At 41.1% G+C, this 24,152-nt stretch overlaps 1 protein-coding gene across 1 annotated transcript in view; it reads left to right on the top strand.

Annotated features, from left to right (window-relative positions):
- CPXM2 (carboxypeptidase X, M14 family member 2) overlaps positions 1-24,152 on the top strand; it is a gene marked incomplete at its 3' end in the record, with an annotated part of 66,038 nt that overhangs the window by 5,704 nt on the left and 36,182 nt on the right. The window contains exons 2-3 of the mRNA XM_083866273.1: positions 14,594-14,703; positions 20,985-21,124. Of these exons, the coding sequence (XP_083722399.1) occupies positions 14,594-14,703; positions 20,985-21,124 (250 nt within the window). The remainder of the gene's footprint in view (positions 1-14,593; positions 14,704-20,984; positions 21,125-24,152) is intronic.

Below are 24,152 nucleotides of genomic sequence, written 5' to 3'. Positions count from 1 at the left end.
TACCCATGGCTTCAATGAATAATGTAACATGAGAAGGAAAAAAATGGGAATAAACACATTTGATTATGCCAGAGAAAACCACTTTCAAAGATAATTCTTCCAGCAGCCTTCTCTGAATTCAACCCCATGTTTCAGATGAGAAAAATATCTCTTTAAAAACATCTCTTTAAAAGGGGGATGATTTCACTGAATAGATTTTAATAGTCTCGACCTGAGCCTAGAGTTGTTCCTGAAATGCCAGCATATCATGAGACACTCATTAGCTGAATTCAGTCTTGGGGTTTAATGTTATTATCTGTTCAGTGAGCTGGCTAGACAGGTCAATCCCGTGGCTCACAACCAAATTTCACTTATTTCTTTTGGGCTTGGAATGAAGATTTCTGTCAGCTGCATGAGCTTCAAATCTGTCAGAAAGATGAAGTAGTGGAAGTAGATGTGGTGCGGAAGAAGTAATTTCCTGAATTTTCAATATCTTAGCTGGGATTTTTAAGTCTTGCCCAATTCACTGTCTGTGTAAAAAGCAAACTATCAAAGGACTGATGGTCTGAGTACAGAGTTGGGATTTAAGTGTCATATTCATGCAATGGTTGCTTGTGATTTTATTGTTATTATGCAAAGGATGCTCTGGATTTGGTCTTCTTGTCAGGTCTCTGGTGAGGTGATGTCTCATGGGACTATTTGGTCTATGTAAATATACATATGTGCCTTTAATGCTGGGTACACAAGGAAGATGGGAGCAAATAAAGCTCTGGTGTAGTTAAAATTACTTGCCTTTTAAAATACACTTTTAAATTCAGTGCTTGGAAAATGAAATGAGGATGTTCAGAGGAAATTGGCCAGCCCAAAGATGGGTCTCCACCACTGCTGCTGTCTGATTCTTTTCCTGATGAGGATTCCTGAGCCACCAATTCCTGCATCTTTCAGGGTCAGGCCTTGCTCCTCTGGAGTCTCTTCTGACTATTTCAGCTTCAAAAGTCGTTTGGTGGGGTGTTTGCATATCTAACCAAGCAATGAGAAACACCTACATTAAACCATTAGTAAAACACACTGCAGTGTAAATTCATTACTTCTGATGCAACCACATTTATAATTTCCTTGTGGCACAGCAAAAGGAGCATTTATGATTCCATTCCCCTGCTGTTTTAACATCCCAGTGTGGGCAGGAACAGGATATTCTGGCTGTCTGCTCTGTGCTGGGAGGGATGGAGCACTATCAGAGAGGAGCAAGTCATTTTATTCTTCATGCACTCGCCAGGCAGTGCTAAATCAACTTGGCAGGTGTAAAAGGAAAACTGTTTCTCTTTTCTACCCGTAGCTAAAAATGGCAACGAAACAAAGGTGAGAAAAACAAGGATAATGAAGAGATGCCAGATGGTGACTCAGGGAGTCAGAGTGCCTGTGAAGGCATCGGGGAGTGTGTGCAGATCACTTGGGGCATCCGCAGAGCACTTGGGTTTAGCTCTTAATCCCTCCAGCCCTGCTCGAATCGAATTACAAAGGATATTCTGGTGAGTCTGCTGATGGGTATCAAAGTTCTCTTTTGGACATGAAGTGCTTCCCTTCTGGTGGGGAAAGCTTTGCACCCTCTTCTTATGGGTTCAATGGAGACAAGGAAAGACAAGGGCTTCATTCCTTATTTTCTTGGTGATTTGCATCATTTTTGCAAACAAAAAAAGGCTTTAAAGTGACTTTCTGATTCTGGAGGGCTGGTTAAAGGAGCTGTCCTACAAATGGGAATCAGCTCCAATAGACTGTGAAGCATATTTTATAACAACACATTTCAAAGAATTACATGAGATAATACAACTTTGTCAGAAGTGGGGAAACCCATTTTACTCTTGGTTTAGGAAGAGTGAATAATTTCCTATTCTGACACACAAATGCCCCCCAAACCAGCACTGCCTGAGCTTTGTGAGGCTGCATTGCTGGGATTTGACATTGCAGAAAAAAAAAAAAAAAAGCTGGCAAGTTTCAGAGGACCACAGTGACTTCCAGTAGCTGTGACTCATGGCTGGGGCTGAGTTGATTCAGGAGTGAAAGTGCCCAGATATGGGATTAATCTTCTTTTTCTTTGTGGTTATTTACCTGTAACTTGTACAGGTCTGTAAATAACAGTAAATAGAGTTTTGCTCCTGCTTTCACAGAAGCATTAGCAGGATGCTGTAATTGCAGAAGTGCTGCTGCATCCAACATGCCGAGCAAGGAACACAGTGACAGAGTTGTGTACACAAGTTAAACAGAGATCACAGTTCCATGTCTTTTTACTTTCCCAGTGTACCTGCTCTGGAGCTTCTAGCTACTGACACAGAAAATATTACTTTCAAAGTTGGTAGTGGGGGTGATTAATTGAGCTTTTTTATAGGGAAGGTTAATTACTTACAGATTTATTTTGTGGTTTACTTTTTTTTTTTTTTTTTAATTAATTGCCAGACAGTCTTCTTATGTGCCTGTACATCAGCCTGGGGCTGCTGGTGAATTATTTGAGGTATGTACCTGGCAAAACTGTTCTCCTATAATCATTCCCAAAGACTGAGACCAACTGAGATCTTCTATGAAGTTGATAGTAAAGAATTATGTGTGTATCTATAGTTACAAACTTTAAAAATATGGGAATTTTGGAAGTTTTACAATGGGACTCAGTTGGGTAAAGCACCAGAGTCCTCTATTCATGTCTATTCTTAGTTAGAATTGTGTTTGTCATCACAGACTGGATGGGAAGTACCCTATCCCAGAGGACAGATCCAGTTTTATCCCAGAGTGTGTAGACTGCACTGTCTTTAAATTCCAACTAAAAATTCCAATGAGAACTCTGCCAAAAGTAAATCTGAGCTATATATGGTCTATATGGATGGCTGGTGGGGAGGCTGGAATTTCCCATGGTAAATCTGGAGTGGATTTGGATTAGTTACAGGATGGGGCTGACCCAAGAACATGGGAATGTGTCCCAGGTTTCAGTGCATGTCCCTGGAGCAGGAGGCTCTTCCCAGGTGAGGCCAGAGCTCTCACCCTGCTGGGGAGTAGAGGGATGGGGACAGGAGTAGCCAGACCCAGCACACACCCCAGCTAAGACAAAGAGAAAAGTGTCTGACAGCTCTCTAGGAGAATATTTTGTTCCTCAGGTTCCTCTGGATAATTTTGGATCCCAGCAGAGAACTGCAATCCAGAACTCCTGGAGGCTCCCCAGATGAGTGGCTCAGATCTAGACCAGCTCCTTTGCCTTTCATTAGATACATGGAAGTGAGCCCAAAAATCCTGATTCTATCTGGTAGTGGACCAAAGGATTGGGGAATCATATACAGAATCAGAAATGTGAGTGGACTCTGAGTGTTCTTCCAAAGACTTTTGAAAATGCTGACAAAGTAAGTCCAGGTACCGCAGAAGCCAAGAGATGCATGAAAGGCATGAGCCTCAGAGAAGAAAATGAATAAATTTCTCAGCTGCCAAACTGGCAGGAATGAGGGCTGAGGGATCTGAGCATGTGGAATACAAAATCCTGCAGACACATCTGATTTGTTCCATATTCCAAATATGTACTTGGCTTTTTTGGTGCTCGAATGCCAGTCAAATGGCAATCAGACATGTAGACCCCCTGCTGTCTTACAAGAGGAATAAAACTGGAAACTTTTAAAAATATGATTAAAAAGCATGCTAGTATGGAGTTAGTGCAGATAAAATGCCAAGGAGCTCTTTGAAAAAGTGGACAGAAAATAGCATGGAACTTTTCCTCTGTTACTCTTTCCATATTTCTGCTCATTAATCCTGAATCAGATTTTTTTCCTCTCCAATTAGGAAGTGGAAATACGAGGAGTTTTATGCTTAGGGAAGCTTGCCTTGAAGCTTTCCCTATTCTGTAGCTTTTCAAGTGCAGAATACCTGCAAATACTTAGCAAATACTTTTGGTTCCTGTGGATGGGAAGGAGGATGGATTCTCCAAGACAGCACTGGAGTTAGTAAGTCCCAAATCATGACCTGAACTTTTCACATTAACACATTGATGTTTTGCAGTTGAGGTGAATCTCTTGGTGACAATGTGGGCTCTTTTCTCCACGGAAAGGATGTCAAACCTCACTGGTAAAAATTAGAGTTTGTTTGAGTGCACTCCTGAGCATTCCTCCTTGGGTCCCCAGGCTGGGAAATGTGTTGCCTTCAGCCTGGAATTTTGGGCTTTCAGCCTGGAGCAGGCAGACGTGAATGCAGTCAGTTTTATACTCACTAATAACTCAGATTCCAATTCATTTGGAGCTCCTGACACACTTTGCCTTGAACCAGTGAGGCCTCCAGTGTGCTAAATGTGGAGCCTGTGATTATGAGCCTTCGCTGGACCACGGCTGAATTGTTAAACAAAGCAGAAAAGATGTTTGGACAGAATGAATTTTGGGAATCTTTCACAGGCTGCATAAGGCTGCCTGACCGTAGGAAGCTGGAATAGGGAGAAAGGAGCTCTGAACCCTCAGCCATTTGGCTTGGAGAGGTGCCCACCCTTGGAGATATTTGTCTGAACCTTGCTTGACCTGCTTTATCTCCTTTGCTCCACAGCTTGGAGCTGGAGCTTCACACCAACTTCCCAGCTTAAGCTCCAAACCTTCCCTGCAATCCTCTCAGAGATACCCAAAAGCATTGTCTTCCTCAATTTTAGCATTTTCCTTTCTGCAGCCAGGAAGCTCAGAGTCTCGAGAAAATGCTGAGTGTTCAGAATTTAAAAGGTAATAACCAAGCTTTCAAATCCGCAGATTCCTGGTGCTTGCTTGGGCTTGAGGCATTTAAAAATTTATTGAGTTATTTCCGTAGCTGACTCTTCCATGATTAGTTTGAAGGCAGGTAGAGAGGGGGAAGTTGAACAGAAGGACTCAGGTATGTCCAAATGTCATCTTCACAATGAAAGCTAAAAAGTCACCTGAGAGCTTAAATCCTTGGGAAGATCAGCAAAACCTCAGGGAATCACACCTGATGGAATGTGGGAAAAGAGGAGCCTGGCTGCAGAGGGGGCTTTCTGAGCTCCTTAAAAACTGTGCCTTTCTCTAAAACTATTTTGGGAAGGAACTGATTCCCTTTGCAAGCTGGGCTCTGTCCTTAGATTTTCCACATTTTCCAGGGATTCCTGCCTGCCCTGGGGTTTGTGTCCCCTGAGTGAGCACAAATTTGAGATCTCTTCCCAAGGGAAGCCCCTCTCATGCGCCCCTACAATTTCATTCCTCTTTTCTTCTTTCTTTATTTCTGGGGTTTGGGTTTTTTGGTTGTTGGTTTGAGGTTTTGGTTTGGTTTTTTTTTTAATAAAAGACTGTACTCACACTTCAGTCCAGGCCTGGAATTGATTTTCTTGGATCTCAGAGTTTTAGTTATTTTTTGACATGTTGCTTCTTGATGCTTTGAGCTCTTAACTCCTCTGCTCTCAGGGTACTTCTCAAGGGTGCAACAGCTTGGACATAGTGGGCTTTAAAGGCAACATGAAAGCTCTTTTATATGAGTTCCTAAATAATTTGCTTTTCTGCACTTCTGGATGTATCCATAAAACCTCTGGTTATTTTCTATGTGCACCTGGCCAATATTTTATCCCACCACTGAGGCAGTTTTCCACTGTTTGGGATTTAAATGTATGAGTTACTTCTAACAGTTCAGTGCTGTGTATCAAAGAATACTCAAGAATTCAAAGAATTCTGTGTATTCAAAGAATACACAGTCTATCAAATGAAAAATCAGTTAAATGAAGAAAAATAATTAAGTGAGAAGCAGACAATCCAACCAAACTTATTTTTTCTTTCTCTCTGCTCTAGAACTTACAAACTGATTCCTTTTTAAGGGTTGGGAAGATGTACAAAGTTTGAGTGCAGGGTTATTGTAACCACACAAATTTCCTCTGGAATCACTGTCTGGGCAACAGCTCCAGGTACTGCTGTGCCTTCTGAGAAGTGTTTGGGTTTATTAATTTCTCTTATTATTTCCTATAAAATAATAACAACAGATGTGATACTAGAAGAAAAAAAAAGTGTATAAATGCCTAAACCTTCTAGAGCAGACACACAGGTCTTCATAAAACTCAGACCTTACACTTTATAAAAGGTTTTTAAACCAAGCTGGATTGGCCTGAGGTATTTCCTGTCACAGGCTCCTTATATAGGTCGAGTATTTATCCCAGATGTGCAGCCTGGCAGAGGGCTGGGCAGGGAGGGAGGGCAGGGTGACAGCTCCAGAAGGGCTGGGGCTGGAGCAGAGCCTCCCTGAGATGCTCCCTCAGTGCTGCTGGAGGAGAAAGGGTGGGAATTCCAAGGGTTGAGGGTTGCCTTGGCAATCCCAGCCCATCTTTGAGGGTGTTGCTGGTGCATGGAGCTGTGTTTGCAGCCGTGTGTTCAAACCTTAATGTCACCACTGAGGAGCAGCTCGTTGTTGGGGAGATTTCAAATCAACAAGGATCAGCTTTTCCCAAGGCAGCAGAGCGAGGAGGACTGGGGATCTGGTCAGAAGGATGGTCCTCACCCAGGTCTCCCTGCAGATACAGACTGCTGCTAGTCTGCACTCTGTTGGCAATTTGAGTATTTTTAACTTCAGTAATAAAAATGTGAAAGATAACATCTCAACTCTCAGCTAAGATGATTAATGGCTCTCTGCTGCCTAAAGGCACAGCTCCTGCTGCTCCATCAACCTGGCTCTGGAGTTTTCTGGCTTGCACCAGGAGCTAAATCAGAAAGCTGAACAGGTAGAAAACAGCCTGTGAAACCCAAAACTGAAGAGCTGAGTGATTCTACCCACATCCGTGATTTACTCTCTGAGTTACATCATTGACGGAAGTTAATGCGTCTGTTTCAGAATCATTTTCAACTCATTTTCTGCCTTGTTGAGGAGTAAAAAAAAAATACAGTTTTGTCTGTGCTAGAGTTTAACTGGATTAAAATTTGAATAACATTAAGTGGAACTGACTGGGAAGCTGCTGATTTCAGTCCTTCTCAAGTGTAAATTTAGCACTTGGGAGTGGAGGTGGCTGTAGCAGTGGGGATAAAATCTAATGCCTCGTCACTGCTAATGAGAACTTCACACTTTCTCGGGTTTTTCCTGCTCCATGTGTGTGGGCTTCACCTCTGAGCTGGGGAGAGTGAGAAGGTGAAAGCTGGGTGATATCAGAGTAGTGCCATTTATTCCAGTGGAATTGGGTGTCTCCAGAGGATTTCTGAAGCTGTTCTTGTGTATCTCAGCCCCAGGTGAGAAATTCTGATTCTCAGCCCCTTTCCTGTGTCCTCCCACTTGGACACTTCCTTTGGACCACCTCAAATCCATGGTTTTTTTCCAAAAGCATGGCTGTGTTGCAAAATCCTCAAAACCCAGCCAGAATTCTCAGTAAATGTGTATGTCTGGGACCAGGAATCGTGGATACTTTCCAGTTTATTTATGTTTAAGAAAGTTCATGACTATGCTGTCACTCTGCCCAGGGAATGTTCTATACCAACCATGGATGTATTGGATATATTTAGTGCTGTATGAAATTCCTACTACAGCTCTCACGGAGGGGAATAAATGTACCACAAGCCAGTTTCAATACTCATACAACTTCTTATATATTTATCCCTTTTTTGGCAAAATGCACTCAAAATGGGTTGCTAATATGGTTAAACTTGAGCACTTCTAAGATGTCTCATTTATTGAGCCGGGGTTGTATCTTAAGATCAGAGTTATTTCTGTCTTGGTTTTATACTTGTTAATAGCATTCCAAGTTTTAATGTTTATTTTTGATGGCTACAATTAATGCTGTTAGTGTAGAATCTTTGCTCTTGCAGTACACCTCAGTGACCTGGTATTTTTAGCTATTTCTGGCACAAAGTTGTGTTTTTAATGGTAATTTTTGTCCTATACCCAGCCATTGTGCAAGTGGTCTGTCTAAGTTTTGTTCTCCATTTTTTTGGCTAAGTCTGTTTGTTTGGCTCTGGAAAAAAGAGGATGGTTCTCATTTTTGATGGCTGTACTCAGTTTTGTGGCTTCAGCTGGAATTACAGGAAGTCTTCACCCTGTGCTTCAGAAAAAAACATCAGAAGAGACATTTTGAAATTAACAGCACAGAATTCAGCCTTTGTCAAAGCTCATAATAAAAAGTTAAGAACTGATATGGTATTTTTCAGGCTGGGTACTTTTGGCCTCTGAATAAAATATATTTTCTTCAGAGTGATTAAATGAACTACTTTGTAGAGAGAGGGGAGATCTTTGCAGATGTGGATACAAATGGGAGGGTTCCTTGTGCCACATCACACATCCCATCCTCTGCCAGGCTGGTGGCAGCAGAAGGCAGATCAGGGAGTGGATGTGATGTCTGGAGTTTAGATGAACCTCTTGAGTCTGAAGGCTTGGCCAGGAAACTCTCAGGCACTTTGGAAACTCCTGCCTCCAGCTGTGCCAGGAATAATAGAAGCTCTTCCTGCTAAATGTTTTGTTGCATCTTGAGCCAGCCACAACCTGGGCTTGTGAGAGAGCAAAAAAGTGAAAAGCTAATGAGAGAAAATGAAAAAGTGTACTTTCAGAATCTCATTTGGTTTCGTGCCAGACCTGACCTTAAGAACCCAGAAAATTCTTCATTTATTCTTTATTTGTTTTTACACCTTCCAGAGCAATCACAAGTGTATGTTGCAGTGCTGAGATAAATATTTCCTCCTGAGAGAAGTCCCTGATGTTGAAGACCTCAGTGCAGCATTTCTGGCTTGTCCTAGAAAAATATACAGCTTCAATGCAACATTAGCCAATAATTAATGTGGTCTTAGGATAGGAAATGTTGGCATCTCCCTAATTCTTTATTTGACCTGTGGTCTGGGACTATAATTCAGTATTTTAATTTCTGTGCAGGGGATTTGTTGTAAGTGCACTTCGCTTGCTTTGGTCTCGCAGTGCTCTGGGAATGGGTTTTTCAGAAAAAGTAAATAAGAGCAAAACGTGTTTGAGGAACTTTCAGCTGCCTCAAGGTGCTGCTTGAAATGATCTGGGGTGTAGGGTGGTCTGAATTCCGTCCAGAAAAGAAACCTGTAATTGTTGTTAGCAACAATTCAGATATGAGCAGAGTCAGAAAACCACTCAGACTGAAATCCGTGGACGTTTTTCCAGGGAAAAGCTGGGCCATAGCAACTGTGGAGTGTGAGTCATGAACATCTGTGGGAATTTCACACTTCCATGATCACATCATCAAAACAGCAACATTTAGAGGCCAAATTTGCACACACCCCCCTGCCCAATGCCCTCATAAATAAGTATAAATTATTTATGTAATATATATATATAACAAATTGTTTAGAAAATGGAAAACTTTATTCTGTTTAACTCAGCCCCTGCAAAAGCTGTCCATCACAGAAAAGTAATCAAAAGATATTTTCAGCAAGAAGAAGGTTGTCAGAAATGTGCTTTTACTGTTATTTCACCTTGCAGGTGCATTGCAATATTAAAGTACTTTGAATACTTGTGACCTATGCATAACTTTAGCTGCAGAAATTAGACTGCCAAAGTTCCCATTAAGAGTTTCTGCTGTCAGAAGATGAATTATCAACCACATTTTTCATAGGAAAACCTCTAAATTTAGCTGCTAGGGCAAAATTTATAATATTGGCCTAATTAAGAAATTATTTTGCAAGATCATAAAGAATAGTAGGAATGGTATAATGAACAATAAAGTCTTAATTCCCGCAAAATACACACTTACTTACTTGTGTGCTTAATTTACCTGTATCTGTAGGTAAATTCACAGTTTTGCCTGTTAACTGCATGTTGAAGTGTTTTGTTTAAGCAAGACTTAAATCCTGTATCTCCCCTGGGATAGGAGATTGTCAGACTGCGCAAAGCTGATATTTCTCCATTTCCAGATCCCAGAATCTCTGCTCATGAGGAGTTAGAGCAGCACTTGTAGGAATTGAAGAGGATTGCAGGTGTGGTTCTTATGATAGGACTGAAGGGGAAACACGATGCTTCTCTCTGTCCTTCCATTTGAAAAGCTGAACATATTCCAAAATTGATGGAAAATTCTCTTCAAGTTAAAGAATTGTTTGTCTGCTTTGCCTTTGAAAGAGGAGGACAGAATGATTTCCTAAATGCATCTTTATTAGATACAACATCCATAAAGGCAATCTGGACTTATCTGGTATCCTTTATTTAGACTAGAAGGAAATAAAATAAAGGAATAATTTAAGCAATAGAGATGAACACAAGTGTTTTCCTTGCTAATACAGTTGTGTGCTACAGAGCAGCTAAAATTGCAGCACAGCAGCTGTAATTGTACTGCAGGAGTGAAGGAAACCACACTGGCTCTGCAAAAGGTGGGTTTTTTTCACCAGAGCTTCAATTGAAGATGCTGCAGCAGTAGGACAAAACCAGCATGAGGATGAAACTGCTTTCAAATATCCACACATGCTGAGATTGCAAATTGAGCCCCTGCTGGCTTGAGGAGGGAGCTCAGCTACACATTCAGGTGTTGTTCTTGCTGTAGGTAAACCTAGAATAAGAGGTAAATTCAGGTTTCAAGAGATGAGGTGGAGGCTGAGCTAATTCCTGAGTGTTTCTCCTGCTGATTTTTGGGGACAGGGGATTTTCCACAGTGCCCAGGCACCAGAAGTGTCTCGGTGCCCTGGCTGGGACTCCTGGGAGAAGAATAATTGACAATAATGGCCACTGCGATGTGGCCATTTAGCATTGCTGTAAGAAAGCTGCTCTGGAATGAAAACCTCACAAGAACACACTCCCACAGACAAATGTTACCAACTCTGAATCCAAGCCCTGTCTCTTTTTACAGCTTGGAGTTAATTCATTTCATCCAGACCTTTTATTAATGGCTGGTTTCTGAAGTGATTACCTATCCATGGCTGCAAATCACACACAAGATCATGCTTGAATATGGGCCAGGAAGGAAGAAATGTCCACAGCAGCCCCTTCCCTGCACCTTCAAACTTAATGTTTGTTTTTTGTCTCTCTCAACCAGAAATGCACTTTTTAAATAAGTTCTTATATGCCCAGGGTGTGGATTTCAATGTCTCAAAGCCACAGCTGAATTCCCTGTGTTTTCTAATGATTAAATTTTCAGCTGGTTAAAGAAACAACCAAATATCTGGGTCATTTCCAGCTGAATCCATTATGCAATAGTTTCACACAATTCTCTGGTCATTCCTGCTGTCCAATTTCTGTAGCTTTCCCCAAGGTTTTTTCAAACTGGCATAGAGAGTACAGAATCATTAAGACAGCTCTACTGATTGGGTGGCAATTTTCATCGTTTCACAAAATGTTTCTCCAAGTTAAATAAAATATATTAAAGCAATACTTTAAAAAGTAAAGTTTTTATGAATGCCATAAATCAGTTTCTTTTCCCATATGTTTTTCAGAACTAGGCTGTCCTAGTTATCTCCAGTAGCTTTAAGAAGCAGGGGACACACACCTCAACAAAATAATTTATCCAAAATTAAATTCACAGTATGACTCAGGTTTGTTTTGGTTTTTTTTTTTTTTTCCAGTAGTGGTATGGCAAATTCAGGTGGATTTTGTTTTATTATAATGAGTAAATTTGAGGTAATCAGAAGAGGCTGTATTGGAAAATTTGTTACCACCATTTCTGAACATAACAAATTGTTGTTCTGATCTACGTGCTCCTCTTTTTTTTTTTTTTCCTTTATTGATGTTGGAATTCATATATATGTGGAAAACATTTATATTCCTCAAGTGTTAATATTCAAATACTATGGCTATAAATAGAAGACATAATTTGATTTTAAAGCAAAATCAAAATTCTTCTTTTGTGGAAAACTGCATGAATTCCATACATCCAAGCTGCTGCAAACAATAGTCTTGATGATTCCAAGAATATAATCCTCATGCAGAGTTACACAGATGGAAATATCTAAAGGTCTTCAAATGTTAATCCTGCTGCTCTGCTCCCAGTTTGGGATGTCCACTGGACAAAGAGGAGCCAACAGTGGAAGAAAGTATTTTCATTAATTTTCAGTCAAGTATTGGAGCAAAATATTCAGATTTTTTCTTACCAATATAAAAAAAATCATTTGGTTAGTTAGTGAAGTCACAGCTTAAAGTCTAGAGAAAGCAGATGTTCTCCTGTTAATTTATATGGATAACTGTAAAAAATTCCAGGATAATGTTGAGTTGATGGTAAAGATCTTCATGATTTCACTTGGAATATTGTAATGCTTGAGCAGATTGGGAAGGAGAGTGTTGTGAAGAATGCATTGCAGGGTTTTCATCAGAGTTACCTGTTCTGCCTGTTGTAGTCTCTGCCTGCTCACACAGCCCAGACTTGGTTTCATTGACAGCTCCTGTTAAATTGAGCATTTCCTAATATTGCCCTGGTAATCTGATGCATCCACAGACAACACAAGTAATTCATCCTTGAAAAGTAAAGAGCAGTCAAGTGCCTTTCTCTGAGATCCACATGAACATTTATTATTAAACTTCAATTCCTCTAGACACAAACACCAAAATACTCTGGGAATTTTTTTCAGCCTGGAAATACCTATCTTGCAGCCTAAATGCACAGACAATTCAGGAATTCTGTTTTATAGTGAATTAATAATGTTTCATTCTGAATCAAACCAAACCTGGTTCTCATACCTGCATAGGCAGGTGAATGTCACTGCAGGGAACCTCAGCCTGCTCTGACAGGCAGCTGCCAGCTCAAAAATGCTGCATTTCCTACACGTTTCATCAAAATAGGATTTTGCACAACTAAGAGCAGTGGTGGATAGTGGCTGTACATCCTATGGAGCAGGGATGTGACACCTGGGGTAGTTCCATAAACCTTTGCTGCAGTTTGGCAGCAGAGAACAGGATGTGGAACACAGAAACTTTTCAACTTTTATTTTATAACTCCCAGCAGGAGCTGTAGATGGCTTCTTGCCTTTGGTAGGGGCAGCATAAACACTGAATTAAATGATATTTCATGAACTGAGCATGCAAAACCAGCTTGCTTTTATTTTTTCAGCTGGCCTTTGTTTTCAGCTCAGACCTGGCACAGGTAGTTCTGGGTAACTTTTGAGTGTGGGGAATGTTGATTGTTCACAGAGGAATATACACCAAAGTGCCAAAGCACTCTCAGGATTGCACCATGACATTGATTTCCAAACTTGCCTTAAGGACCAAACTTGTTAAAAAAGGCAGGCAGGCACTTCCCAACGATGTAATTTACTCCCAGTAGAGATCTGTCAGAGCCTGAGACTCCTTCCAGTTGGAGTATGATGAAAGATGCAACACTCTATAAGGAAATGAAATTAAAACAATCAGACAATCAAACCAAAATCCTCCCAGCTATTCCTTCCTCTGGCTTTCATTACACATCCTGTATCTTCTCTGTTTTGGATAATTGAATTGAAAGCTCTTTGAAATGAGGAGCTGTCTACATTTCAGCTCTTATGTAAGACTCAGAGCACTGTTGGTACTTTGGAAAATACATTCATTTTTAGCTTTTGTCTTTACTACTTCTGAAGGAGACATTTGGCCCTGGATTTGTGTGAGAGCTTCCTAAGGATGAACAAAGAACGAGCAGTGTGAATTGACAGCCTGTAACATTTTTCCTGAGGGATTTTAGTTTGTTGTGAGCTAAGGAGGAGTCTGGGAAATCTCACATCTTGCCAGTTTGTGCCTAATAATGCCAAACTTCACCTGGAAGTTAAATACAACCAGGATGAGACTCTTGGGTACATTCCCACTGTTCAGGGCAGAGTTCCCATCCCTGGAGGGATTTAACAGAGGTGTGGATGTGGCACAATATTGGGGACAATAGTGGTGAACATGGCAGTGCTGGGGGAGTGCTTGGACTTGATGATTTTCGAGAGCTTTCCCAACACAAATGATTCTTTCATACTTTGATAACCTCATGACATTTTGGTGAGTGGTTAAAAAGCCAAACATTTGTCTGCTAATCACAAACCAGATTTTCCCCAATCTCTTCTCTTCCAAAGCCAGAGCTCCAAGCACTGCTTTGCTAAAGTAATGGCATTTGCTTTTCTGTCCTCAAGGATGTGCAGAATTTGGGGCTTAGAGAGATAGTCCTTGGTTCAGAATTGCTCTGTTTGTGCTGAATCCCCACCTCTGCAGAGCTCAGCTCTCTCTGGGCTCCCAGACCTCTGGAACAGATGCTGTTGTGCAACAGGAGGGACTCTGAGGGAAGTTTCCAGAACAGATTTTAATTAGAAACATAACTTCATACAGTAGCTTGGAATGAATACAGGGAGGGGGAAAAAAACATTCCAAGCAAGAGATGAAAAAGAAAACACCAAAAAGAAAAAAAAAAAGGGTGTTATAGTGGTGTTTTGTACTGAAAAGCACTTGACAGGAAACACTGTGCATGTCCCTGAAAAACTGAAGCACGGAGCAAGAAGCAATAACTATCTGAACCCCTGGAAACGGTGTAAATCTGCATTGCCTCATTGATTTTCCTGGAGCTGCCATTTCTCATTGACCTCAGCACTGCTGTGCTCGTTTGTCCCAGGGAGGACCCCGGCCAGTTTGGCACTGCCGAAATCCAGAGACTTTGAATACTTGTTTGTTTGGTGTTGTTTTGGGGTTTTTTGTTTTGTTTTGTTTTGGTTTTGTTTTTTTTTTTCCTGTTTAATTAAAATTTAATCAATCTTTTGTTTTGTAGATTGCCCTCCACTTGGTCTGGAGACATTAAAAATTACTGACTTCCAGCTCCATGCCTCCACAGCAAAGCGCTACGGCCTCGGGGCGCACCGGGGAAGGCTCAATATTCAGGTAACATCAATTTTTTCTCCTGAGTGGGAGAATGGCTCCAGGTTGTGCTGCCAAATAAAGAGAACCAGGGGATAGTTATTGCTTCTGACTGCTTTGTCAGCTCATGTAATTCAAATGAAAGGGAAACACTGGGGTGGGAGAAGGGAGTAAGTTTGATGGATAACCTTTGGGTTTGTGGAGTTTTAGGAGAAACTCCAGACTTGGTGTGCGAATGCAGACAGACCTCTGTGAGCAAGCAAAGGTGGGGCAGCTCCCTTCCCAGCTCCACATCATCCCAGCTCCCTTCACTACCAGCCTGCAAGGAAGCTCTCACAGCAGGTTGCTTTTTTTCTTTGTTGTTTGCCTGTAGTTAATGACAGTGGTTAATTGAAAGTGTGGTTTCAAGTGAAACCCTTTCCCTAAGGCAGTATTTTTCAGAAGTAGTGATTATATCATACAAAAAATGCTTCAGTTCAGAACTCTCTAACATACAGTCCTGTTTAGGTTATTTTACTTAAAATTAAAAATGTGTTTAGGTGCTTTGCAGGACCAAATGCCATTTTCCCATTTCCCATGTTTCAGTTTCCCACTTCATTATTGGGGCTGTTCTCTGAATTACAGTCTGTCCAAACTAAAAATATTACTTTGCATGATAAAGCACAACACTTAGAGCCATAAACAGGATATCAGCACTGAGCCAACAGTGGAAGACCTCTGAAGTTTATTTAATTTGTTATCTTTGATTATTAGACCCACAAATGGAGATTTGTGTTTCTCCCCAGCTGAAGGGGTTTGATGCTTAGGGGGCTAAGGCTGGGACTAGGAGGGATGAGCTTCCTTCTGGAAGAGGGATCATCACTCTTGGTTCAAATCCCACTGTACAAACATCTCTGAGCTCTCTGGGGAAAATACCTGCATACCCCTCCTGTTTTTTTTTTTTTCAGTGTTTGTTTTAATGTATTAAAGTGTGTCAGAAAGCTCAGGAAACCACTTTGGAAAAGCCAAAGCACAGAGGTGGGAATGGGCTCTTCCTTTCCGATACACTGGGCATGTTCATGGGGTTGTGTGCAAGGTGAGGTCTCACCTGCAGCCTTCCTATTTATTATCTCTTGAGAGCCCAGTAAAGGTCCCTCTTTTTGAGGGTGTTTGCTTGTGTGTTTTGTGTCTTCTGCTAGGAAAAAGCTCCTCATGATCACAAAAATGGAATGCAGATGATATTCAGGGAGGTTCTAGAGGAATGCTCATTTATTTTATTACAGTCTTGTTTATATAATGGCATAAAACCAAGGACTGTGATGGAAGCCTCTGAATTCTGTGTTGGTTCTGGCTACTTATTTTTCATGCTGCTGTTGAAGTACAATTTATTTAATCACAAGACCACATTGGTTTAGACCAGGAGTCCTTCCAGTCCTGTCATCACCAGTAGTGTGTTAAAATAAATAGAGAGGTGATAAATAAATTTATAATATATATAAAATAAATAGAGTGTTACCAATGGCTGATGCTTCCACTAAATATAATCTCCAGGGAAGCCAAGGGCACAGTCTTTTACTGGGAAGCAAAATGGAAGAAAAATGCCACTCAGCTCTTCCCAGAATTTCCCAAAGCTTGGATTAGACCAATTTTTTTTCCCCTACTGAAACTATAGATACAGTAATTTCCTAAATGCCCTCACCCCACAGGGTTACTACAACTGTTAAAAAAATTGGACTTGCCTTTATTTTTCTATAAAAGCAAGGTTTTTTTCAGGCTTAGTTAAAAATGAACAGCACTAAAACTTTTCTAAACCTAGAATCTGCAGGTCCCTGTCACTGGGGTTTCAGTCTCCCTGTCACTGGGGTTTCAGTGCTCCATTTTACTCTGCACGAAGATTCCTGAGTTTCAGTCATATTTGGAGGGAATTTGCTTCTAGGCAGGGACAGGTACAGCAGGTGGCTGATGTGTCAGGTGGGTAATGAGGTCTCTGGTGATTTCTCTTTGCTGCTCAGCACAGGAGGTTGCAGCCTGCTGAGGAAAGGCAAAAGGCACTAAAAGGGATTTAAGCTGCTGTGTTTTCCTGCTGCTCAGAACTGTACATGAAGGAAAACACTTGGCCCAGCTCAGAAACACTGATGTGCCACTGGAATTCTGTCTACATGTTATGCTGTGGGTATGGTGACAAGAAATTCCATGGGCTGCTGCCCTTGCCCAGTGATCTGGATATCCCCACAGAGCTGTCACAGTGTTCATGGGACTGTGGTGTTTCTCCCCTAAAATAATACAAAGTCGTCTCTCTGCCCAAGCTCATCATCTGATGCAAAGTCAGCTGAGAAGCTCAGGGCTCTCCCCAGGTAACTGGCACTGCCTCAATTCACAGAGAATTTGCAGAGTAATTAAGTTTTTCAAAAGATTTTCAGGGTTTGTTTTGGTTTTTGGTGGTTTTTTTTTCCCTTTTTCCTGTTTAGATTATCTGAAGCACATGAAATGAATCAGTTGGTGTGTGCTTTATTCCAGAGAATTGGATAAGACTTTGCAGGATCTGCTTCTCTTGTGCCCTTGAATTGTGTGGGACCTGATTTTCCTCCCAGTCCTGCCTGAATGTGGGGATTAAGGTGGGATTTCTCCAGGGCAGGAGCCACATTAGTAGAGCCCTGTATTTTGGAGATCTAACTGCAATAGTGGCACAACCAGGAGTAATTTAACATCATCAAGAGGAATCATGGCATAAAATAATATTAGTTGACGCTCTCTGCCTTCAGGGATAAAATTCATTAGTATTTGTCACTCATACGATAATTAAGAGTGGTTGAAACGTGAATAATTTGTCAAACTGTTTCTTTCCCTTCCTCATTTTCCTGGTTGGAGGAATCCAAACACTGAAGATTGACCAAGTAAAGCAATCCCATGTCTGCAAAGACAGACATTTGTGTATGAAGGAGATCCCCCAGTGCCTGAAGGGCTCCAGGAGAGATTGGAGAGGGACTAGGGACAAGGGATGGAGAGACAGGACACAGGGAATGGCTTCCCATGGCCAGAGGGCAGGGATGGATGGGATTCTGGGCAGGATTTGTTTCCTGTTAGGATGGGCAGGCCCTGGCACAGGGTGCCCAGAGCAGCTGTGGCTGCCCCTGGGTCCCTGGCAGTGCCCAAGGCCAGGTTGGACATTGGGGCTTGGAGCAGCCTGGGACAGTGGGAGGTGTCCCTGCCCATGGCAGGGGTGGCACTGTATGAAATTCCCAACCCAAACCATCCTGTGCTTCCATGATTGTCTTTCCAGGTCTTTGTTCCCTTTGAAAAGCAGCATTATCAAATCACAAGAAAAAGATAAAATTATTGAAGATTTACTCTCAGTGTATTTCAGTTCTTCCCTACTGGCAATGGTTGCTATAAATACCTGTGATGAGTAATACTTTTTTTTTCCCCCTCCCAAACTTCCTATGGCAAAATAATTTTTTCATCCTCCTGTTGGGAATAGAAAAAGAATTTAAGCAGAGTTGGTTTGATATTTGGTGTATTTTTACTGCTGCTCCAGCTGATTTGTGGCAGAAGACTGGAATTTCTTTCTTTATTTGAATAAATTTTGGTAGTATCATCTTTCTCCTCATTATAGAATAAGGCTTTCAGAACACTGGCATTGTGAGCAAGTTTTTATTCTGCCTTGCACACATCTAATTTGGAAGAGAAACATGAATTAAAATGCAGAGTCATATTATCTTTAAAGGAATTTGTAACCTTCATCTTATTTTCTGGATACCTAATAAGCAGCTGACTTGGTTTAGCTGAATTAGAATTTCCAACTTTCACACTTGGGAATAACTTATTTATGAGTGGCAGAAAAAAGTCTCCTTTCCTCTATCCAAAAGTTGTTTTTTTTTCATAAGACACTGCATATTGAGAAATGTTTTTGCATTTGGCTGCAAGTAAAACACAAACTGGGTTAGACTTGGAGTTATTCTTGAATATTCTGTGAAGGGGAAAAGGTTTTGCTCAAAACTTAGCCCTGGCTTCCAATTTTCATTAGCTCCTTCAGTCTCCTGCTTATGAAGATAATTTAAGTACCCATGACATAACTTAAATCTGCTTTTTCTAGTAATTCAATATGGATTTTTAAAATTCAAGTAAATGCCTTACTGAGGAAAGGTATCTTGATCTGTATTATTTGATAGAGTACTTGGTGATAACTGTACTCCTCTCTGAGGAATGATCATTTTTTCAAAGAAATTTAATAGGAATTCTAATTACTAAATACTTGATTGAGTCTATAAGTTTTTATTTTATAGAAGCAGTTTTTTGAAGTGGCCACAGAGAAATAAAGCACCTTCATAAAAAGAATACAGACTTGAAGCTTGAGAAGAGAAATTGTGGCATAAATTTCTTGAGTTTTTTCCTTCAGAAACATTTCTAAAAAGAACTCATTGATTAAACTCCTCTTTTTCACATAGTATTTTGTGCTGATTGGACACAGACACCTGCTTCTTTTTACACAGTAAAACCCTTTAATTTTAGGTTCAGAGAAGCTGATAGCAGAAAATAAGAGAGCAGGGAGAAGTAGCAACATGGTTTCTTCTTTCTTTATTTTTTTTTTTAATGGTATCTTTGCCTCTATTTAAAGCTGTAGTATTTTAAGCTGTGGGTAACTAAGACTCCCCATATTTGATATGCAAATTTAGCTTAACTTTATTTAAACCCAGTTGAAACCATGGATACTCAAGAATGTAATTTAGGTGGGAGGGATTTTTTTAATTTTAATAAGCACTTTTTTTAAACACTTTTTTCTTCTGCTTTCCACTTCTCATTGCAATGTGAAGGAGAAGTCTATTCCCTGATGAGCATCACACCAGTGGGAAATACCCTCAGCTTAATGAGGACCAGGGATTGCGAGAGAGGGGGACTTGTTCTGCAGGAACTGGTGGAATTTCCCCAGTGTGAAGGGGATTAGCAGGATGCTGGTTCAAGGTGCTCTGTAGATCTTAACACTTCCTGGCAAGGTTTTAAAGCCTGAGGCTACTTCAAATTCCATCTTATTTTAAAATGCATTGAGACCTTTTCTTGTGAAGGGTTATAACTCAGGTCAGTGTTTGTATTCTCATGTTTTCCCATTATTCTGCTCTCCCTGAAGAATTTATCTCCCATTGTTAACAGGCTTTTTTTTTTTTTTTCCAGTGTTTTTCTCTTTGATTTTTATACAAACTTCTCCTTAGAATACTAGAGCTAGTGCATAGGAGTAGGGAGGTTAATTTAATTTTGGTAGATGTGGGAAAACAAATAACTTTTAAGCTGCCTTATCTTGGACCTGAATACCTGAGAAAATGAGAAGTTTTAGGGATTGAATCAGTGTCTTGTGTTTTGCAGCACTTCCTTCAGATGCCATCAGAGCCACACTGGGAAAAGGGATTAACCACTGCATCCCCTCTGAGTTAGAGCCACCCATTTGAGTAGAAAAATCTGTAAACCTCTTCCTTTTCATCTGGGAAATATTTAATGCTATCCATTCTTGGAATTGCATGGATGGCAATGATAAATGCACATAAACCACAGATGAAACACCACAAAAATACATGTAGCCTCAGAGGACCACATGGCAAAACTTCTGTGCTCTGTATGGCAGCATCCAGCTCAGTGCCAAACATTTCCTGGGCTTTAGAAGGAAAATAAATCTCTGAAGGCTTCAGATGCTATGTTTCATTAAATTCTAGTTCAGATTTATTTGGAAAACAGCTTACCCAAAATACCTTCAGCTATTTCTTTGAAAATGCTGGGAAGGCTGTTTGTGGTGGGTTTCCCAGCAGAAACTGGGATACAGATTGGTGTTCAGGTTGGGGAACAGCCAGACATTCCTGAATTTTTAACCTTTGCCACCCTTGCTATGAAAATTAATAATTCTGGTTCTGGTGGGAGGTAGTGTTACTGTTTCCTACTCTGCTTTGCTGCTTCCAGGGAAAATGAGATTTTCTAATCACTGCCCATTATTTACATGGGCTGGAGCAGGCTTTGTAGGACTTCCCAAACTCTGCAGACTGTGTGGATAATTTGTTCTGGATAGAGGCTCTGGGTCTGTGGCTCTATCAGGCCACAAGAACAGACTGAAGCTCTGTTTATATTTTCTGACTTAAACTTATATGTAAACATTCTTAGTTTTCAAAGGGACTTCCCAGAATTTCCTGCCTCGCCTTGAGTAAGGAAATATTTTGGTGAGGGCCTCAAGGGTCTTAAAAGTGGTGCCAGAGGAGTGAGGGGGATGAATGATGTGTTCCTTTCTTTTTCCCATGAAAGACCTTCAGTTTCTTAGCTCTGATTTATGGTCAGCTTTGCCTTCTTTTCAGGCAGGTGTTAACGAAAATGATTTTTATGATGGTGCTTGGTGTGCAGGAAGAAATGACCCCTACCAGTGGATTGAAGTAGATGCTCGAAGGCTGACAAAATTCACTGGAGTCATCACACAGGGAAGAAACTCCCTCTGGTCGTAAGTACACTCTGACTTTTCTCCGTGGGGTTCTGAGCTTTCAGACTGAGGAATTTGTGTCCTGATGTGCTTTGGTGCTTCAAGAAAAAAAAACCCAGAAAGATTGGAAATGTTGGGAGACGTCATGTAATTGAATGGGGAAACAGTAAAGGGCAAAGTCATTAAATATGGCAGAAAATAGAAGTTTAAGGGTAGCAAAATTCTGTGGTCATGATCTACATCTGGGCCTTTACACTCACCTTGGCATATTTGCTTGTGTTAAATTTCCTCATTCTTTTCCAATGTTTGACTTGAGTAGCTTAGGTTATGGTTTTGGTTACAGCTTTTTAATTTAGTTTAGAATAACCATGCCTCTTTGAGATGTCTTAATTCCAAGGTAATCACCAAGAAATTGCTGTAATTCAAAAATAACATGATTTTTATGTGAGCAGACAAAATAAACTTTAAAGTACCATACATATATATATATAAAATAGATATTATTACATATTAGACATGTAAATATTTATAAAATTATATATATTCATACTTAATTTTATTTAAATATACATATTTTATTTAAAATATGACATATTTAATATCATATTTAATGACATATCTGCATATAATTATTCAAATACATATATTGTAGATATATAAAAATATACTAGTTTTGAGCTTTCTGGCCACTGCTTGTGCTAGAGAATGTGCTTGTGGCACTGAGAAATAAGTGTTTTGCCCAGATTTGTCTGCATTTACTCCTCTGTCACTTTTGTGGACTGTGTATGAGGGATGCAGCAATCAGATGGGAAGAACAGGAACTGGAGGTGAGGATTTGGGGTTTTTCCTGCTCTTTACATGTTCTTTTGGCCTTTTAATTTGTCACTGAGTGTCACAGCTTGATGTGAACAGATAATTCCACTTGTGCTGCTGGACCTTTTGCACAAGTATGCAGGAGATGCACAACTACTCTGACAGATCCATTCTGCTCAGAACTCTGCCTTAGAAATTGAAGGTAAACCAGAAAAATGCCACTACATCTTAGAAAAAGAGTAATTTACTTTCTTAATTTCCTGTGGGATTTTAATGTGGTTGTGGGAGTAGGTGCTTATTTGGCAATAAGGTTTCTATATTTATCCCCCATTGTTCTGTGGCAGGTAGATAATTACTGTAGCAAAGCCTTACTCTTTTCTTTATTCATCCCCTTGACATTGCTGCTCCTCTCAACGCCAGGGCTGCACTGCTTCATCCTGTCATGCTGCTATTTTTAGCTCAGCTCTGTTAGGAGTTTACAGCAGATCTTGACACTCTATTTATAGATGGTATTCACAGTCATCTCGGGGTTTTGGGTTTTTTTTTTTTCAGAAACACGGAATCACAGAAAGGTTTGGGCTGGACCTTAAAGGTCATTGAGTTCTAACTCCCTTGCCATGGGCAGGGAATTTTGGTTTTGCCCTCTTTCCCCATTAAAAAATTGGTGGGCAGAGCCCTGAGGGTGTGCAGGAGGAGCAGGATTGGTGCTGGCGGAGCAGGTCCAGGCTCCTCCTGGATTACTACTCAGATTTGAGGAAAACCAGGCACATTCTTGCCTGATGGGAGCAAAGATGGTCTCAACAGGACCTGCTGCCTGTGGAGCAGGTTAATGTCTCCTGAAAACACCTCCTGCAGGGCTGAACTGTGCCCCAGGGAAGGAGCAGGGCTGTGGGGAGGAACTGTCCCAGTCAGGGACAGGAAAAGAGTGGGGTAGGATTTGTGTTGGGGTGGGAAGGTTCCTCTGTGCCTGTTCTGCTCAGAAAGCAAAGGAAACTCAGGATTTTCCTTCTCTCACCCTCAGCTGCTGACTGTGATGGGATCAAAAGGGATTGTTTGTGATATGAAAGCTTGTACCAAAAGATGCCCTTCTGTTACCTGAGGCACCTTCCCAGCTTTATGAGGCTGTGTGACAAGAAGAGAGTGCTTTCATGACTGATGAAAACATATGTTGGAGAATAATCTTATTGTAGGCATGGGAGCCGAAAAAACCACCTCTCTGATCTGTGTTGTATTAGAAGTGAAAGCCTGCCAGGCAGGGAAGCCGAGGTAGAGACTTTTATTTAGTCCAAAGCCTTGGAGACTTTCCCAGCTTTATATGTTAAAAATAATAATAAAAAAAGAGGCACTGAAGGAGAGCAGGCTTATATTAGATATCAGGAAGGAATTGTTCCCTGGGAGGGTGGGGAGGCCCTGGCACAGGATGCCCAGAGCAGCTGTGGCTGCCACTGGATCCCTGGCAGTGCCCAAGGCCAGGCTGGAGCACCCTGGGATAGTGGAAGGTGTCCCTGCAGAGAGTGGAACAGGATGATCTTTAAGATCTCTTCCTACCTAAAGCATTCTGTGATTCCATGACACTGGGATAAAGACCCAGTAAACCAACTCTTTTTATTGAACAAGAATCTTTTAACAAAATTTTAAAAAAATGTATTTCACTGGAAGATCTGCCTAGATCAGACTTGTACCTGTCCTGGTCCCTGTAGTTTGTTGCTGCCGACTTAATGAGGACATTCCAAATGCCAAGGGAGGGCAGGCAGGGACACCCTGCTGAATCCTTTACCAAACCTTCACTGCAAAACTGCAACACTTGGGTTCAGAGCAGTCTGGCCTTTGCTCTCATGTGTGTGAAGCTGCATCCAGAGCTCTTTTACTGGTGCTGGACTCATCCTTTTCCTCCTTTGGAGCAGCTCTGGCACCTGAGCCTGGTTGTTTTCATGACCACTCCAATCAGGCAGGATTTGCTCACATGCAGCTTTGCTCATTTTTGGGAGGCTTTCTATGCAATGATGAACTGGAGGCTACATTTCACACAATGCAAAGAGCACAAAAATGCTTGGGGTTTCCATTTCCTGTGCACTGGCAGGAGCTGCTTCCCCTTAGTCCTGCCTCTCCTGCTATTCCCTGTCTGTCTCCTCTGATGGATTTTGGCTCCTCTTGGTCATGCCAGGCTTGACACAGGAGAGCCTTGAGGAGGAAGAGGCTGAGTTGCAGAAGCAGCTCTTGAAAACACAAATGACCT

Source organism: Zosterops lateralis, assembly GCF_965231275.1.
Source record: "Zosterops lateralis genome assembly, chromosome: 8".
Taxonomy (NCBI): domain Eukaryota; kingdom Metazoa; phylum Chordata; class Aves; order Passeriformes; family Zosteropidae; genus Zosterops; species Zosterops lateralis.
The sequence above is the reverse complement of the archived record's forward strand: the minus strand, read 5'-3'. Positions and strand labels throughout refer to the sequence as shown.